General features: G+C 44.6%; 1 protein-coding gene across 1 annotated transcript in view; it reads left to right on the top strand.

Annotated features, from left to right (window-relative positions):
- The window catches only part of LOC104500870 (ankyrin repeat and KH domain-containing protein 1-like), a gene marked incomplete at its 3' end in the record, with an annotated part of 72328 nt that extends 55212 nt beyond the window's left edge, over positions 1–17116 (top strand). Inside the window, exons 16-19 of the mRNA XM_010144593.1 lie at positions 8194–8937; positions 15740–15885; positions 16036–16147; positions 16971–17116. Of these exons, the coding sequence (XP_010142895.1) occupies positions 8194–8937; positions 15740–15885; positions 16036–16147; positions 16971–17116 (1148 nt within the window). The remainder of the gene's footprint in view (positions 1–8193; positions 8938–15739; positions 15886–16035; positions 16148–16970) is intronic.
- Between the last annotated feature and the right edge of the window lie 317 nt (positions 17117–17433).

The raw sequence follows: 17433 nt of genomic DNA, 5'->3' as shown, positions 1-17433 counted from the left end.
CGGAAGAGCAGCTGATTCTCAAGTGGGAAGTTACAAACTGCAGCTCCCAGTGACTTAGTTGTGGGCAGGGATATTAAATATTACAGCATCCAAAGCTCTGTTAGCCAGCTGTACTTAACCCCCGTACTCTGGAAGTGTGTAGTGCTTCTAAAACAAACCAACCAACTCCAGGGGCACAAATGACGAGGGGGGAAAAAACCCCTGTACCCGCTGGTGGTGAAGCGTGAGCTGTGACTGTCTCCACGCGTATGCACCACGAGGGTGACTTCTCCAGTGCGGTCACTGTGTCAGGTTCCTGGGCTGTGCAGCACTTGGTATGTTGGGGCTTCATAAAAATGAGTATCAAAGAAATGAATATGCCACTTCTGGTTCCAACAAACCAGCTACATACCAGCATGGGTATGCCCTTACAATTAACTGCTAGTATTGCCGAGGGGGTCAGTGTTCTGGAAGGACATCTGGCGATGCTGAGGGTAGTTTTAGAAATTTCTCTCATTAAAAAAGCCCATGTTGTAAACGTCAGCACATGCTCTAGGCATGTTTCCAGCAGCACCATGTTGTGGAACTGGCACAGAGAGATCTAGTTCTCAGTGTTTAAGGACATGCTTCACGTGTGTAAGCAAAACTAATCCATGATGTCTTGCAAGAGGTGGAGCAATCCAAAACGTGTCACTGGGCTGGTGAAGCATTCCTGAAAACTGTGTGTAGAGCTCTTGCGTATCTCAGGTCTTTAGGGGGAAAACGGTGTTTGATAAACACTGTGAGACTGTTGTAGTGATCCACTCTGCTACTTCAGTTGCAATAGATTTAGTGTTCTCTGCTGAACTTCAGTCCTTAACTTGTTTCACACACACGTGGCTTTAGTGTACCGGACCTTCATCACTAGACTTCTTGGGAGACAAGGGGCAAAAGAGGGTGCAGAAGAAGGTGTGCTCATTATTTCCATGGCTGAGAGGTAGAGCAGGTAGGTTAAGATCTTACGTAACAAAACTGCTTGTCCTGGGGAAGCAAATTTCTTGCTGTAGCAGTAACCCTGAGAGGTTTTGTATAAACTTTAACTGCTTGGAGGAAGGAGAGGAGCTTCTGGCTGCCTGAACCCCAGCTCAGTCTGGCGCTTAAGGATTACTTTTGCAAGAAATGCAATAGAAACAACTTGTTTCCTGAAGAATTCTTAGCAAGTCAAGTGCAAAACTAGAATTTGCTTATATGGTACTGTTATGGTTCAAATATGGTGTGAGGTTTTTCAGAGGAGTTTATGGCATTATTATTCTTCAGTAAAGTAAGAAGGCGTATGGAAGAGTTTCCGTTTGAATAATTATTCTGGCAAAGGATTTCATATGAATGTTAAGCAGCTGAGAAGAACATTTCAGAGCTGGCAGTGGATATAGAGACTCGGCTAAAGGTGATAGCCAAGATGGAAGCCTTGTAAAGAGCTGAAGAAAAATCAGATGGAAGCAGAGTTGGTTCGTGGGACTGACCAGACCTCGACTCTCACATGCTTAGTGCTCCATGTGTGTCTGCTGAGTCCATCAAAGAAGTGAAATCCCAGTGAAGTTCAGCTCTTTTGTGCTCTCGTGGGGAGAGGCAGGAGATCCCTTCCTTGGCATTCAGGGCTGCTCAGCCGCCAGCAGCAGTTCTGATGCAGCAGCTCAATATGAAGAGTCTTTTGGCTGGAAAAAGCCAGGTGTGTATTTCTGCAGGACCAGCAGCTCTCTGGGTGTAAAGTGCAGCAGCTGTGCTGCAGTTCCCAGTGCCCCTGCAGCTGCTCCCCTGCGGCGACAGGGTCTCAGTGCCCAGTACACGAACTGGGTGAAAGGAAACGCTGTTCTGTGTCTCCAGGAAATCAGCCGGTGTTGCCATGGATGATCTTGTCTAGTTTGTGAATGCCAGCCGGTGGCTGACATGAGTGGGGTCTGAAATTCCCTGCAGTGTTGGCGATGCTGCCTTAGTCTTCCACAGACCGTGCTGGTGAGCACAGGGGCTTGAACCCGGGGAGTGTTTTTAGAACGTTCTTGAAAAACATGCCAGTGCAACAAGGGGATGCTCAGGACGTCAGGAAAGCAGCAGGATCATTTTCTGAGTTGAAATACTTGTGCTGTGTAAGGTGTTTTTAAACGGCGAACTTTCACGTAGTTGACTTTTGTAGGCCAAGGTATTGGTTACTTTGTAAGTTTTTCTCCAGATCTGTTTTACTTTTTAGCTAACCTGAAATTGTGAAATTACAAAGGAACTAACTGGCCTTAACTGAGCACGTAAAGCCGATGAACGTGCTGCCAGTAGACCTCACCGCTGGGCTGGTTAGATGGGCAGTCACTTGCAGCATTTCTCATTTGAGGTCTGTGGCTTTCTGGAATTTCACAAGACCTCGTAGAATTAAGTTATTCACGTTGGAAGCTGCCCACATCTGCCTTTGCTCCCTGGGAAGGAGACCAGAGTTCCCTTAAAGTTGAGCAGGGTTTTTGGGGTCTGTAAGCTTTTTAAGTTAGGCCTTGATGCACGGTTTTCCCTGTATGCCTGTGCTAATCTGAGGGTCTGCAGGCTTGGAGAATGCAAAGGAAATGAACTTCACCTTGCTTCAGTGGCAACAAGTGCAATAAATACTTTTTACTCCAATACCTGCCTTCTGTGCCTAATCCTGAGTGACATACTGGGAGAGATCTCATACTTGTGTGATTTAATTGAAATAGGGGCCGGGTTAACAGTAAAACTAGAGAGGTGGAACTGTTCTCATTGAGGTGAAGGCACTCAAAGAGCAAGCTGGTATTCTCGCGTTTCTCTTCGGACTGCTTGCAGACTTCTCTGCTGCACAGTGTGTTCGTTGTTTCATGTGCTTTAACATCTTCTGATTAACTCTTGCCATTTCCTCAGTATTTTCTGCAGCTGTCCCGGTTATCTGGGGTGAGTTACCCAGAAAGAGGTAACAGGCCAGGCCTCACGGCTTCCTAACTTCACTAAGGCTTTTTCGTAGGCTTAAAGACTTGTGTCTTATTTGTGACTCTGTACCAATGCAGGCAGATGATTTAAAAACAAGACGTGTAGGTGCCCAAGAGCAGAAGCATATACAAATCTTCTCAGAGTGGTTTGTGACATTCTGCTCCTTTGAACTCCAGTCACCTGCTTGCTGCTGACTCCTTTAATGACAGCTTAGCAATTTTCCAGTTTGATACTGTCAAGCCACCAGAGGAAACTTGGGAAGAAGATTGGAAAGAAACTCAGATTTTTGCATGTCAGCAAGTGGAGTTGAGGTGGGCCTGGCCTCAGCCATGTGACCACTGCCGGAGGGGTGGAGTTGCACCTACTCTCTGTGAGTTTTCCAGCAGCTACAGGAGTGATAATGGTTGGCAGAAACGCTGCACGCCTCGGAGGAGCGCACAGAAAGTACAGACTTGGCCGATCCTTCAGCCCCCCACGAATCATCCTGTTCTTTTTAAAGAAGAATTGACCGGTTGTTTCCCCAGGTTCTTAGAGCTGAATTTCTTACTGATATGAATTACAGTTAAACACTGAATTTTCATGAAAATTCAATATTGAGCTTGTCTTAATCCTGTTGATGAGGCTGATGAATGTAATTGCAGGCAGCAAATCTAATTCTTGACTTCTGAGAGAAATCGGATGTTAAATTTCTAAAGTGCCAGAACAGTAGACAAGCAATTCTGTTAACAGAGCACAAAGCTCATAGTGTGAGGGAGGAACGGACTGAATCTGGTTAGTTTGGTTGGTTGTTCCATGGGTTGGATTTTGGGGGCTTGGGTGGGTTATTTTACAGCAGTAGGTAACATGACCTGTCAGGGTGCCCTGGTGATTCATACAGATTCATACACAAGGTGTTGGGACTAGCAGAGAAGATGTGTTTGGACGAATCTGTATCACATAGTTGGCTTTTTTTTTCTTGCAGTCTTTCTTTTTTTTGCTGTCTTTTTTTTTTTTTCCATGCTGGAATTGAACTGTTTGGATTTGAATCCACTTTTTTCTTTCTTACATTTAACAACTCTAAAAATTAAGGACCTGTCAACAAGTCTCGGAGTTTAATCTAATAAAGTGTCATGCAACCATTTCAGCTGGTGGCTAAGATGAAAAACACTAAGCTGAAATGCAGGTTGTGTTGACAGAAACTTCCTGAAGAGTGTTACAGACTGTAAAAGCAATTTGGTCGTTTCCATTTTCTGAAAAGACAGTAGAGTAGTGATTTTTCTTAAACTTTTGTTGTATTTTAGAACAAACAACAAATGACGGTCCTCCTTGCTAATTGAGCCGGTAGTGTTTTTAGGGTAAGGTCTGAACTAGACTTCATTTAAGAAAATTACTTACCTAACTCCTGTTTGTTGGACACTTCTGTGGAGTAAATCTCTCAGCTCTTAGACTCTCAGAGGACAGCGCGAGCACCTGCCTGTGCTGCTGCTGTAAAGTACGAGGCTGTCATTCGGGTGTTAGCAAACGTAGATGGCGCGTCTAATAATAGTGTCCTTGGGGTCAATAAGCGAGTTTGAGCTGGGTGTGTTTTTGCACCAGTAGCATCTCACCTGTGCTGCTCTACTCCTTGCGAAAGGGCATGAAAATGATTTCTGCCTTGGGAGAAGACGACGTCCTGTGGATTAGAAGTCATGGCTAGAAGAGCAAGATCCTCGAGAATCTTAAGTTCTCAGGATGAAATATAGTATCAGACTTGTCTGTCAGCAACAACCCCGTGAAGAGTGTGTTTTAAGCAAGTATAAATGAGAAAAGTTCAGTTGCTTAGAGCCACCTGAGGACTATAAACATGAAGGTTAGTTTTCCAAACTCTCACTCGCCCTTTTCAGGGCCTATAAATGTTACCTGGAGCCAGAATGAGTTAAAAACTGGTCACAGCATCCTCCCGGTGTGCTATTGGGTGCTTAAGAGACCAGCAGTGGTGCTTGGGGGAGGCTCCTCTGGGTGAAGAGGCTGTTGCAGCTCGGGTGCTCAGGAGATTATCCACAGCGTATGGGAGCAGTGCAGGAGATTGCCATAGTGAAGAGTTACGTCTTCTTTCCTGGAGAGAATGAGGCATCAGAAATGGATGGGAAGCCACACTTGTGCAGAGTAGGTCTTACCCTGAGTCGTGTGTGTGTCAGAAAACCAGCTGAAGACCTCTGTGTGCTCTACAGGGATAGTGGTGAAGGCTGAATTGGTCAGGTCAGGGACCAGCACCTGTGGGGTTATGGAAAGTTAAATAAAAATGCAAATGGCGCTACTGTTCACAAAAGAAATTGGGAAACAGGCGTTGTCGTGCTCAGTGGCTTTCCTGGTGTGCCCATAACCACTCTGGGTTTTCTGTCAACCCAAAAATTCTTTGTCCTGTAATCATTATTACCTGATGGCCCAAGGTATTTGTGTAGCAACATCTGGATCTCATTGATCCTCAGTAAACAAATCTTTCAAAAGTGGACAAAACACCTGCTTTTGAAGCTAGATTGACTACTTAATATTGCCAGGTGTAATTTTGTAGTAAATCGGTTGTGTAAAATTGTGTTCAGAAAAATGAACACAATCGTATGGTTGAGTTTTTAATTCTTACTGCTCTGAAGTGTTTCAAAAGTGAAGGTGTAAGATAGTGTCTTGTACATAATTATTTACTAAAATGGGCACAGTATTTTTTAGGATATTGTAATAGAGAAGAAATTGAGATAAAACGGGAAATTGATACTTTAAAATACTTGCAATGTTATAATATTATATGCATTGCTTACAGGTTCAAAGCTGCCAGCAGTGTCTTCTCCACCTCTGGTTTCAACTGGCTGCTCAGGTGGACATGGCAGGTTTAGCAGCTCGCTCTTCCTACCCCTCGGCCTCTTCCAGTACCCCAACATTACAGGCTGCAACTGTTTTCTGGCATGGAAGGGGCAATCTGGAAGCTGAAAGTGGCCCTGCTAACTAATTAGAAGCTGATTAAAGTTACTCTCGGCCTTCCTCCTGGAGCTGGAAGCCCAGCTCTTCACTTGCTGGTTTCCAAACACCTGTCTTCAGAAAATGCCCCACCTTTCCGTGGCCATTCCTGTCCTGAGCCGCTGTCTGGGGAGTGCTGCCCGCTGTGAGAGCAGCCTGGACTCCTCTGCCCAGTCTGTGTCTCGACACAAGGCTGTGCTTCGGCTCTGCCCTTTCTCTTGTGCTTGTAGAAGAGCCTTGCTGGGACAGGCTTGTTTTCTCCACAGAACTGAGATCTGCTATTGGCGTAACACTGACACTTCTATTAACTTGGGCCTCTTTGAACTGCAGCTTTTCTTTCCTGCAGTGTGGGGGAAGCTCTCAGAGCTGCCAGATCGTGGGAGTGCTTTGTGTTAGGATGGAAAGGGCAGGAATGGCGTTAAACAGGAGTGCAAAGGGGTCGTCATGGCCATGTCTTCAGGGCAGGGTTATGTTGCAGTTGGGTTACTGTAATGTTTCTGCTACTTCCGCAGCAGAGCAGCTCAGTTTCAAAGGACTCTAACTGGCTTATATTAACAAGGGCAGAGAAAAGCATTTCAGGGATTTTGGGTGAGTGCAAATACATTTTTCAACAGTGATCTTCCAAACTCATTTTACAGGTGACGCTTTTAAACTGAGTGCGTAACTATATAAACCCAAAGGACACTCAGAGCCAAAGAGCCAGAGCTTAGGGCAGGCTTGAGCTACAGCTCCACCAGCCAGCACAGAGCAAGTTATTGCTAAACTTCAGTCAAATTCTTTACTGGCTTCCAAGAAATTGTCTTGGGACTCACTCACGATGCAAAGACAAAATAGCAGCAGTGGCTGGAATAGGTATTGAGGTGGAGCTGCTGACCTGTGCAGGGCAGCGGTACTGAGCTGGAGGAGGAGCCTGCTGAAGTGTTTGGGGGATGCTGGGGTACTTTGTGGCATTAAAAATTTTGTTGTTGCCTGTAAATTTAGATACAATTTACTTTCACTCCAGAGAGTCCGTGAAGGTTTTTGGTGTAGAGGTGGTTCAGTTTGGTTTTAATATTTGTTCTTTCTTGATGAGTGAACATTCTCACATTTGTTTGCTTTTTCAATTAGTTTCTCAAAAAAAGATTCATTCCAGAGTGAGGAGTGTGTGATTCCTGTCTTGACAGCAACACAAAATGAATTTTCTTGTGAATTGGTGTGTTAGTGCTTCACCACAGGCCCAGAGAGGAAAGAGTTGGTGGTTTAGGAAATTTAACCCTTCCAGGACTAGTAACTGATCTGGGATGTAGTTCTTGCATCCAGATTTTCACTGAACTGTGTGATGTTTAGGGAACTTCATTAAGCCATTGCTCAAACTGTACATCCTTTTAATTCCCCTTTTAATAACTAATTGTATGAGTCTGCTGTGTAAATACTTAAGTGAGGGTTTTTTCATTTTGATCAGGCTAAAACCTTCCACACTTTTCCTTTCTTACACTGAAGTGAGAATTTCAGCACTCGGTAGATTCCTATTAGCAAGATCTGACTGGAGGTTTCACAGATGTGGCATTTGGGAACGCAGCCTCGGGTTACTTGAAGGTGGCGAGCCCTCGAGAAGGTGCTGCCCTGGCGTGGTGTTCCTTGCTAGATTGGTGGTGAAGATTGCTTTTAAAGTCTTAATAGTGAGCAGAGCTCCCCTCAGAGAGGGAGGCAAGCAAGCTGTTAATTTGGTCTCAGAACGTTTAAAAAGATGCTAAAGCTTCAAACCAGGTTTGCATACCTTCAGCCTGCCCTGGCAGGGTTGCTTTGTAACGTCACAGCAGAGCACTGGACTGCTAGAACCACGAGTTCAAAGCCCTGCTCTTGCTGTCGCAGTGACTAGTCTCCTCTCCAACATAGACTAGTTTTGCTTGTCAGCTTGTTGTGCAAGTTAGCCTCTGGAAAAGTCTCAGTTTAATTGCTCTGCACACCAGAACAACCCTGGGAACTTAGTAAGAGATTGAAACTGCCTCGTTCTTCCTGCCGATTTCACTTCCCAGATGCATTGTCCTGTGCGTCAGAAACCATAAAGGTTCTGCAGTCCTTAAGATTAAAAGAGCCGTGTCCAAAGGGATGTGAGGATCCACACTGAACAGTCCAGCTATATGCTTTGTCCTTTCTTGTCTTAACATGGAGTGTAGGGTTTACCTTTCTGTGGTTTGACAGATGTGCAGTGTTAGTTGTAAAGTTTTTTTTAACTTTTTTTTTGGTGGGTGAGAGGGGAGGTTTGGGGTATCTTCAGCATGGCATTTTTTCAAACATTTTTCATGTGCTTAGGTGCATCCAAGCAGAAGTCAAGTTCCCTGCAGGTAGCAGATAAGGACCTACTGCCACCTTTTCACCCATACCAGCCTTTGGAATGCATAGTAGAAGAGACTGAAGGCAAGCTGAATGAACTTGGACAGAGAATTAGTGCTATTGAAAAAGCACAACTTAAATCATTGGAATTAATTCAAGGTGAACCTTTAAATAAAGATAAGATTGAAGAACTTAAAAAGAACAGAGAAGAACAAGTACAGAAGAAGAAGAAAATATTGAAGGAGCTGCAGAAGGTGGAAAGGCAGTTGCAGATGAAAACCCAGCAGCAGTTTACCAAAGAATATTTGGAGACCAAAGGTCAGACAGACACACCACTGTCCCTGCAGCAGCAGTGCCCACTTGCAGGGGTCTTCCCAGAAGTGGAAGCTGATAAGGGTCTGCCAGAGGATAACTTTTCAGGGTTACCTCGGGTCGACACAATCTTGTCTAAAGATGATGAGCAGCAAGAGTCTCCACCACCCGCTGAACAAATAGAGTTTGTCCCTATCCAGCCTTTGCCAGCACCGCAATGTAATTTTTCTGGTAATTTAGGTTATAATGGGACAGAGTCTCTTGAACTGCAGAAAGCTTTAGGGAATCAGCAGAATGTAGGACAGCAGCAGCAAATTGCTGGGCAGGGGCTCTTAGTTCAAGAACCAGACGGATTAATGGTTGCCACTCCAGCACAGACGCTTACCGACACTCTTGATGACCTAATAGCAGGTGGGTTAAGAAATATACCTATTTTTGCATTAATTTGTGTGCTCAGTTTCCCTCTCTCTCCTTCCCTCAAAAACATCTTGGGGTTTTCCAGTTTGGGAATACTTGCTTAAAGATAAAGTTCCTGATCAGTGCTATTAATCCTAACAGTGACTTCTAATTCTATAACATGAGGCTTTTAAATATCTTTTATCCAAAATGCAAAGCTTCCTCTACTTGGAGACCTTTTTTAGCCCCTTTGGCCTCATCTTTTTCTATGCTTCTTTAAAAAGCCTTGTAAGTGATTAGTAGTGCCTATGAGGAAACCTGGAATCATGACAATTTTTTATCTTCTGTAGAATTATCTCTACAGGCTTATACCTCAGTAACTTTCTGCAGTGTAGTAGCCAGCTCTAGAAAAAGCCAAATTTATTGTCGCTTGTATGGACGTGTGTCCCTCTCCTCGGTGCTCGTGCTGTTGAGTCCTAAACAAAACCTGGAAGCCGCACACAACCGCTCAGTTCTGCAATGGCTTGTGTTTCCAGAACACCTGCTAAACCTCGGCTGTGGTACAGGAATACCTGCTCGTTAGATATAACGTTTAGCAAAAATGTGTCCTGTGATCTGAATGAAAAGCAGGAATTCAAACCCCCTTCCATTTGTTGATAACGGTGTGAGGAGGAAGTTCCCACGTATTGGGTTGTGTGAGGCCATTGTGGAAAACAAGGTATTGTTTCAGTTGACTTCATTTCGTGGATTTGACTAGGATTGATGTTTGCTGCTGGAGGTACGTAGGATATAGCCAGTGTTGTTTAGTCTGTAATTTTTTTTTTAATTCCGTGTTTTTCAACTTTTCTTCGTACCTTGTGTCTGTCCCTCTGCCCTTGTTTTCCTGTTGTCACATCTCGCTTCCCTTCGTAGTCACTGCCCTGTCCTCTGAAGCTCATTTCAAGGTTGTAGAAATGTGTGGTAAGGCCTTTTGCCAGTCACTCCCATAACTTCTAGAATGGTCATTGCATCAAGCTTATGCAAGGTGAGACTGCCTGCAACTTTGCAACTTCCCGTGGAAACCGTAGCTGGTGGGACCTTATGGTGTGTTGGACAAGCTCCCTTCAGCTATACAGTGTAATACAGAGAAATCCTCTCAGATTCTAGAGAATCAGTCTTAGTTCCCCCCTTCAGGCATGGCGTGCCTCCCCGCCCGCCCCACTCTACAGTGCTCTTCAGAGCAATTAGCCAATGCTGAAACAAAAATGCAGTTGGATTAGTCTTAATTTTTATGACTCGAGATTTAGCACTGGAGTGTATGAGGAGGGAACTTGAATGGTTAATGCCAGACGTCGTCAGCAAGGGCTTAATCTTTGGAGTCATTCCTGTGGCTGACAGTTTCACATCTCTAGCCCCAGCCCACGTGGTGTAAACCCTTCCATGGAAAGCAGCTGCGTATTACCTCCAGAATACCCAGTGCACCCAAAATGAAGAACTGCTGCCGTCAGCCAAGTGCAAGAACTGTGCATTTTGAACAAAGATTGGCACCACAAAAACTTTACCTTAAAAGTCATCTAAAATACCTCGGATAGACATTGGGTTTGCTAAGTAATTAAAGACATTTTTGCTAAGCAGTGAGGAGGCTTACTCGTCTCGGAAATCGATACAGATAGCACGCTCTTCTGCGGCGGGTAGAGACTGCAGTTACAGAAATGCAACTCGAGGGAACCTCAGCTGTCCAATTCCAGAGGCTTCTGCAGAAATATATTGGTGCTGCTTGATTGGAGTACATTTTCTTCTGAAATGTCTAAGTTTGTTTTACTTTCCTTCTCCCAAAAAATTGTGAGAAGAAAGTTTGCTCACTTCTCAAATCCAGACTGTGTAGAAGAGTGGCCCCTGTGTAGATTGTCATCCTGCTATATCTCAAATCTGTGTGCGTGTAAAAACAAATGGGAAGTCTGCCTCCTCATACTCCAAACTCTTTGGTCCGTTTTCCAAACACACTTGGCCTCTTCCCATGAACTTGCCCATTAGTTTTTAGTTTTGTCAAGGAATTTTGAGCGATAGGAGCTGTTAGAAGAACCGACGTTTACTCGCAGCTGCAGCTGTCTGCTTCAGTTTTGAAGGGGCCTGTGCCTGGTGCGCAGGAGGTCTGGCTCCTGGAGGAGGCGTCTCGCACTCGGCTGTGCCGGTGAAGTGTCTCCCTTGATCCCAGCACACGGTGGTGAGTTTCTCTTGGTTTAGATGAGGTGTGAACACTTTCATTCCAGTTCGTACTGATTCCACTCCAGAAGGACAGAAATGTTAAAGTGGCTTTTGGCAGCTTCCCCAAAATACCTGTTACTGTTGCTCTTACCAATGGCGATGTCAAAGGCAAGTTTTTTAAAGCCTCAGTTGAGTTTCGTTGTAAGGGAGAACCTGCATTTCTACAAAGCTTCAAATCCTGATTTTCTGACTAACGTGTCAGGAAGTTTAGCTCAAACCAGGACACGTGAATGTGACAACATACATAAATGGACCGTTCGTCTTGGAGGCTGCTGGCATGACTTGCCAGCTGCTTGATGGTGAGGTGGGTGATGTCAAGATGCGATGTCCTGGGAGTCACTGGCTGGCAGTAGTCACTGGTAGGCGTGTGCCTGAGTCCCCGCTTCCATAAAGCTGCGCAGAAGGAACCAAGTAACCTTTGGAAAGTCACGGAAAACCTAAAAATGAAGCAGCTCTTTATGCTCCAGAGTGTTTTGGTTGTAAGGCAGTTTATTTAGATGCACTGAAGCAAAAAATCTTGCAGCTAATCCTGTCTTAGAAAGTGTGACTTGGTACAGTCAAAATTTTCATGGGTTGAGACACAGCCATTGTGCAGTTCAGAGTGGAAAGCAAGGAGTGGTTTGGGTCAGACCTTCCAGTGGCTGAGGACAGTTCGGATTTAATTTTCATTGCTCAAGACGCATGTGGTTTCTTGTCTTGCATAGCTGGAGTCTTATTTCAGTTCATGTAGTACCACGGTAGATTTTTAGGTTGGTAGTATCTGCATTGAGGCTCTTTTGTTGTTTTAGGGTGTTCAGTATGAGGAACTGTCTTTTCTTTGTTGCTAGGTTTTGTCTCTAGTTGGAGTATTTTTATTCCTGCTTGTTCTACTTGGCTGGTGTTTTTAGTCAGGAGGTGACACCCCTATGTGCTTCTGTCTGACTCTTGTCCTGCGAGCTGCCGTTTCTATCCTGAAATTCCAGGCATGTTTTGAGAAACTTAATATATTAACAGCTGTTGGGTTTTGAAGTTCTGGTTATGGTTGGTTATAGAGTTGTGACATTTCAGGGTAGTGGTTTGGACACCTGAGTTACTGTATTTAGGATCGCTTTTTCGAGTAAAGCTGGTCGCTGGGATAGTCTGGAGTGAGAAATGGTGACTCGTGAAACAAGATGCAGTTACCAACGTGCAAAAGCCTCTGTGCAGTAACATGTTACTGAGGAGCTGCATGGACAGGCTGAAAGACTGCTTGGTCATGAAAAGGGATTGTGTTCTTGGTCCTGAAAATCCCAGTTCCTTTGAGGAAAGGGGAACTGAAATCCAAGTCCATCGTCATGACGTGGCAACGGTTAGCCAGATGCAGTTTCAGACTACAGCTGTGATCTCATCTAGAGCTGCTTGCTCGAGGTTCTGCCAATGCCTCCAGAGCTGTACATAGACAGAATACCAAGTTCTTGGTATTTTAGTTGGTTCCTTTAGTTTTGCTCAATTTTCTTGTGGTAATTTTTTCCTGACTTTGGAAAATAGTCATCCATGTCTTTGGAGACCTGTCTTCAGCTTTGCACTGATTCGAAGAAGGTCCCTTTGGAAAGTTGCAAGCCCTTCTTTAAAATCTGGGGAAGCTGGATTTTGTCATGTATACGGAAACATACAAAACCCATGTCACAAACAGGTATTTTATAAAGATCTGAGGTACGCATTGTAGAAATCGATTTTTGGTTTTTTCTTTCAAGTAATCCATGACTATCAGTGTGTTTATTCTTCCTGGTGAAAAGACAAAACGCCTGTTTACTAGGAAACAATCTTCGTGCTGCAAAGTTTTCCCCCTTGGCTTCTCTGAGGATGAAAGTGGGGTGGTCCCTGCATTAATGCCAGTTACTGAGATGAAAGCCTGGAGTGCTGTGGTGGTGTTCCTCCCTGGGGAGCTTCTGGCACTGTCAGTATGACCTGCTAAAGACTAGTGATCAGCAAGACCTCCTCGACTTCCCTGGGGCGGGTGTCAGATGGATGAAGCCATCCCTGAGATCGCAGCAGGAGGTAGAAGCAGAGAGGTGGCCCTCACCTTATGTCAGCTCGGTAGGATGACCTCATCTACCTGGATGGGGTGTGCAGGACCAGTACCTGTCCTGCTTCCCACGATCGAGGTTGATAATCCAGATACAGACTTGGGGAAATTTGGAAATACAGATTCCAATTTCATACAAATGTATGCGAAGGAATGTTGGAACCATTTTTGCAAGGTCATCTTTGAGTTAAAACTCTCTGTGTTGTTGTGTGACTTAGTTTGAGCTTCATCAGCCCCATGAAGCTGGAGGAGGAAGTTCTCAGGACTGTTTTGCTCCACAGAGCGGGAATTACATCGCTGCTCCATTGGGTCAGCTTCTCAGCCACTCTAAGGAAATAAAAAAAATACATTCAGAAAGTCCCACGGTTTTGTAAACTCTGTAATTGTAGAGGGGATGATTAATCAGTGGGTGTTATAGGCCTGTTTGTTGTTAGATTTTATTTTAAACAAGAGATTGAGGTGTCAGTACAGGGTTTATCTGCGTTCTGCTGCCTTTGGTGTTCTCTCACATTGGACATCGTTGTTACTGTGCATGTAAAGTGCTTAGTGCGTGCTCCTGTTTCAAGCACGTGATGAAAATCTAAGGTATGCAAGAAATACTTGGACATTTTCAGTGATGGTTGTGAAATGTAGAGAATTTACAGAACTTGTAACAGCAACACTGAATATATTACACCAAGGACCCTGAAACTGGTTCAGGGGGAGTTCCTGTGCTCACCCCTGCTTTGGATGCACAGCACAGGCACGTGTCTTCACGTCTGTCTGTAGCTGCAGGATCAGAAAGCGTGGAGGCAGCGTCCTTCGTGAGGAAGGACCAGTCTGATTTAACGAAGTCCTTAACAGGCTGATTTGGTGATTTCGGAAGGAATGATCTTTAGAAAGCCCGTGAGGATCTTGCACTTCAGTGCAGTGGGGAAGAAAAGACCAGTATTGCGTTAATGGATGCTCATCTGCTCCTTTAAGCAGTAATCCATAGTAAGCAGATGAAGTGTGGGAGGTTTTATGTTTTTGAAGCTTTTAGTACAAACCTGGTTTGCTTGTGAAGGTTGTGCTGTGAAGCAAGTCAGCTCTGAATTCAGATACGGTATGTTGTTGCTTAAATGTGGTAGCCAGACATTAGTGCTGCGTTTGCCTGTGCGCCAAGCAGAAAGCGGTCAGATTCTGACCTCCCAAAATTACAGGGACAACCCCGCTCTGAGTTTCCAGAACCCAGCCAAAGTGACCCATCTCAACTTGCTCCAGTCAGGCATGTGCAGTCCTCTAGGCTGAGTCAGTGGTATTAGCGGTCATGTTGAGGATTTTTTCTGAGACTCTTCCATCTGCACAGGTTTCCTGTGAGTAATTACTAGGCTGTAATTTGTCAATGGGATTGGGAAGGTTGAGCTGGGAAAGGTTTGCAAAAAATTTTCTTTAAGTCATATGTGGGTTTGAGTTCATCTTCCATTTTCTCTAGTTGCTTGAAGCTCAAAAAGCAAAAGTACTTCTTTGCGGTTGTTTGACATCAGCTGCTTGTTCCAGGAATCCTACTAAGCGTGTGTTTGGAATACTTGAAGCTAAACACAGCCCAGCAGCAGAGACAGCACTTGTCACGTTCCATGGCTCACTGCAGTGAAGGTGTGCTTGTAGCTGGTGCAGAGGGTGTTAGCCCTTCGTGCTAAGAAATCCCAGCTGAGCCTCAGATTCCTTTGGCTCCTCTTGGGCTCCCATGTGGTTACAAGGCTGGCAGAGGTCTTGGCCCCGCAATGTATATGTGCAGGGATATTTCTCTGCTTGTTCTACTACAGCTTCATTTAAAACTAGTTGAATAAATTCTGATTCTCAATTATCAGGTTTTTGTAAAATTGCTGGTTTTCTCCAGAGAAGCTAACGTTGCGTTCCATGAGTCCATGAGCTGTTCTAGATCTTCCAGACGAAATCTTTTTCACAGGCTGTGGGTCAACCAGAATAAATTTTAGGGAGCACATAATTCTCAGCTTTCTTATTTTTGTTGACTCCCTCCTGTCTGCTTCTCTTCCACACTTCCCGGGTTGTTGTGACTCGGACACAGTTAATGGTGTGTGTTGCTGTCAGCCGTCTTGCTTTGAAAACCTCTGGAGCCTAGGTGTGCACTAACCTGTGCGTGAGAAGCGTCTGAACTCCGGAATTAGCCTGGGTTTCCGAACACTGGGTTTGTGGTTTAGTGATGACTCGTTTGCCGGCTCAGACTGAGCATATGGTCGAACCCTAACTGTGAAGGTTACAGCTGGAAAAGTATAACTAATTATCTTCATTCACACTCGCAATGAAGACAGACTAATTCATAAAATTATTTTCTAACTTGACACAGTTTGGAGGCGATGCTTACGTTGTTTAACTGCTGGAAAGCTGCTTTGCGTGAGACACCAGCTCCTTTGTTTTTAAGAGCGCTGAATTTGTTTCCCCCTGTTACTGTTTTGATATTAGACCGATGCAGTTTTGTGGGGACTCAGTATTTTCATACAGACTGTGGCATTCCTCAGAGTGGATTAATAACACGGTGTTACCTTTCAGCTGTGAATAGCAGAGTGCCCAGCAGCTCCACCAGCTCCTCGCATGCTGCGGATTCCCCCACGCCTGAGCCGTGCTCCCAGGCACCAAGCAACGTGCCCTCACAGTCAGTGCTCCCTGTGTATCCTTCAGTTGATATCGATGCCCATGTGAGTAATTGCAGTTGGTTTGGAGTGGGTTTGCTTTCTGAGAAGTTCTAGAAAGAAAAAAATTAATGTAGTACTGTCTTGAAAAATTTACAGTTCTCTTACAGTATTTTTAATTTGAATATCTGCTGCTTTTTCTTCCCTACCATGAAGACTGAAAGCAATCACGACACCGCTCTGACTCTTGCGTGTGCGGGAGGTCATGAAGAACTTGTGTCTGTGCTGATAGCACGTGGTGCCAACATTGAACACAGAGACAAGAAGGGTAAGCTAAAGCTGTAAAACTTTTTAACCATGAACCGCAGCTTGAAACCATGAATTTCAAATTGGGATTTGGGGTTCTTTGCTTCAGAAAATTACCAAAGCTTGCGAGAAACACAGAGTGTCATTCCTGCGCTTCATGTCGAGTTATTGGCAGTATAAAGCCCAGGACATCATGTGCCTTTCTACCTGTAGTTTGGGAAGGAAGTGCATCTGAGGGGTATCTTAGGCAGATTTGTGAAACATGAAGCATTTTTGTCTTTACAATTCACCCTCTATAAAAGGTCTTTGCAGACTAGACAGAGTGGCTAAAGGAGGTAAAGATCAAATCTTGGCTGACAAAGCTACTGGGGAGTAGTTGTCAGGTTGGGCATCATTATTCCCAGTAACAGAGTTCAGTAAAGTCTCAAATCTTTTGAAGCTGAGAGAGCAAAACCACCTTGGAATTCAAGACGAACCACTGGACATAAGCAACAGGCACAGTGCAGATTTGGTGCTCCCCACTTGTTGGAGCTTTATTAAATAGGAATTCAGTGGAAAGCCTTGACTCCTCTGAAGAGGTGAGTTGGTCAGAACTTCGTCTGAGCTGATCAGTGCAAGCCCTGTTGAGATTTCTTTTGAAAAGCCTTTAATTGTATGGGCTTGAATTGGAACCCAGATGTGTCAGGGTCAGAAGAGATGGTGCCTGGACCAGGAAACCCCCAGTCTGAGGAGGACCTGTCTGGGCAATAGAAGTCATTGTGAATTAACCCTTCTCTGCATTTCTGCTTTTTAATAATTCTTTTGGGATTCCCAGGGAGGCTTTTAACACAATCTCTCGTTGCTAGGTTTTACGCCTTTGATTCTGGCTGCAACTGCTGGACATGTTGGTGTAGTGGAAATTCTTCTAGACAAGGGTGGGGATATCGAAGCACAGTCTGAGCGCACAAAGGATACTCCGCTGTCGTTGGCATGCTCCGGTGGACGCCAAGAGGTACAGACCTGTTTGTCCTCAATGGCTTTGAATTGTTTTTCGTAGGTACATTTTGTACAGTGGGGGTTTTTTTGTTGGTAATATGTCATCCTTTTTTGGGGGGAAGATTTTTAACCTGTATAAATCTGGCTAATTTAAGTCTTTCTCCTTCCAAGAGGAAAGGAAATTTATTCCTTTATTCCAATGTGCTAGCTCATGGTTGTTAGAACTTGTGGTCATTCTTCTGGTGATGTATCCTTGCAAGACAAGTAGTTCTGTGAGGGAGGTGGAGATGTTAAATGAGTAACTTTATTCTCCGAACACTTCTGCTATGCATT

This window comes from Buceros rhinoceros, unplaced genomic scaffold, assembly GCF_000710305.1.
Source record: "Buceros rhinoceros silvestris isolate BGI_N320 unplaced genomic scaffold, ASM71030v1 scaffold16821, whole genome shotgun sequence".
NCBI classification, from domain to species: Eukaryota; Metazoa; Chordata; class Aves; order Bucerotiformes; family Bucerotidae; genus Buceros; species Buceros rhinoceros.
Note: the sequence above shows the minus strand (reverse complement) of the source record. Positions and strands in the feature narration are given on the sequence as shown.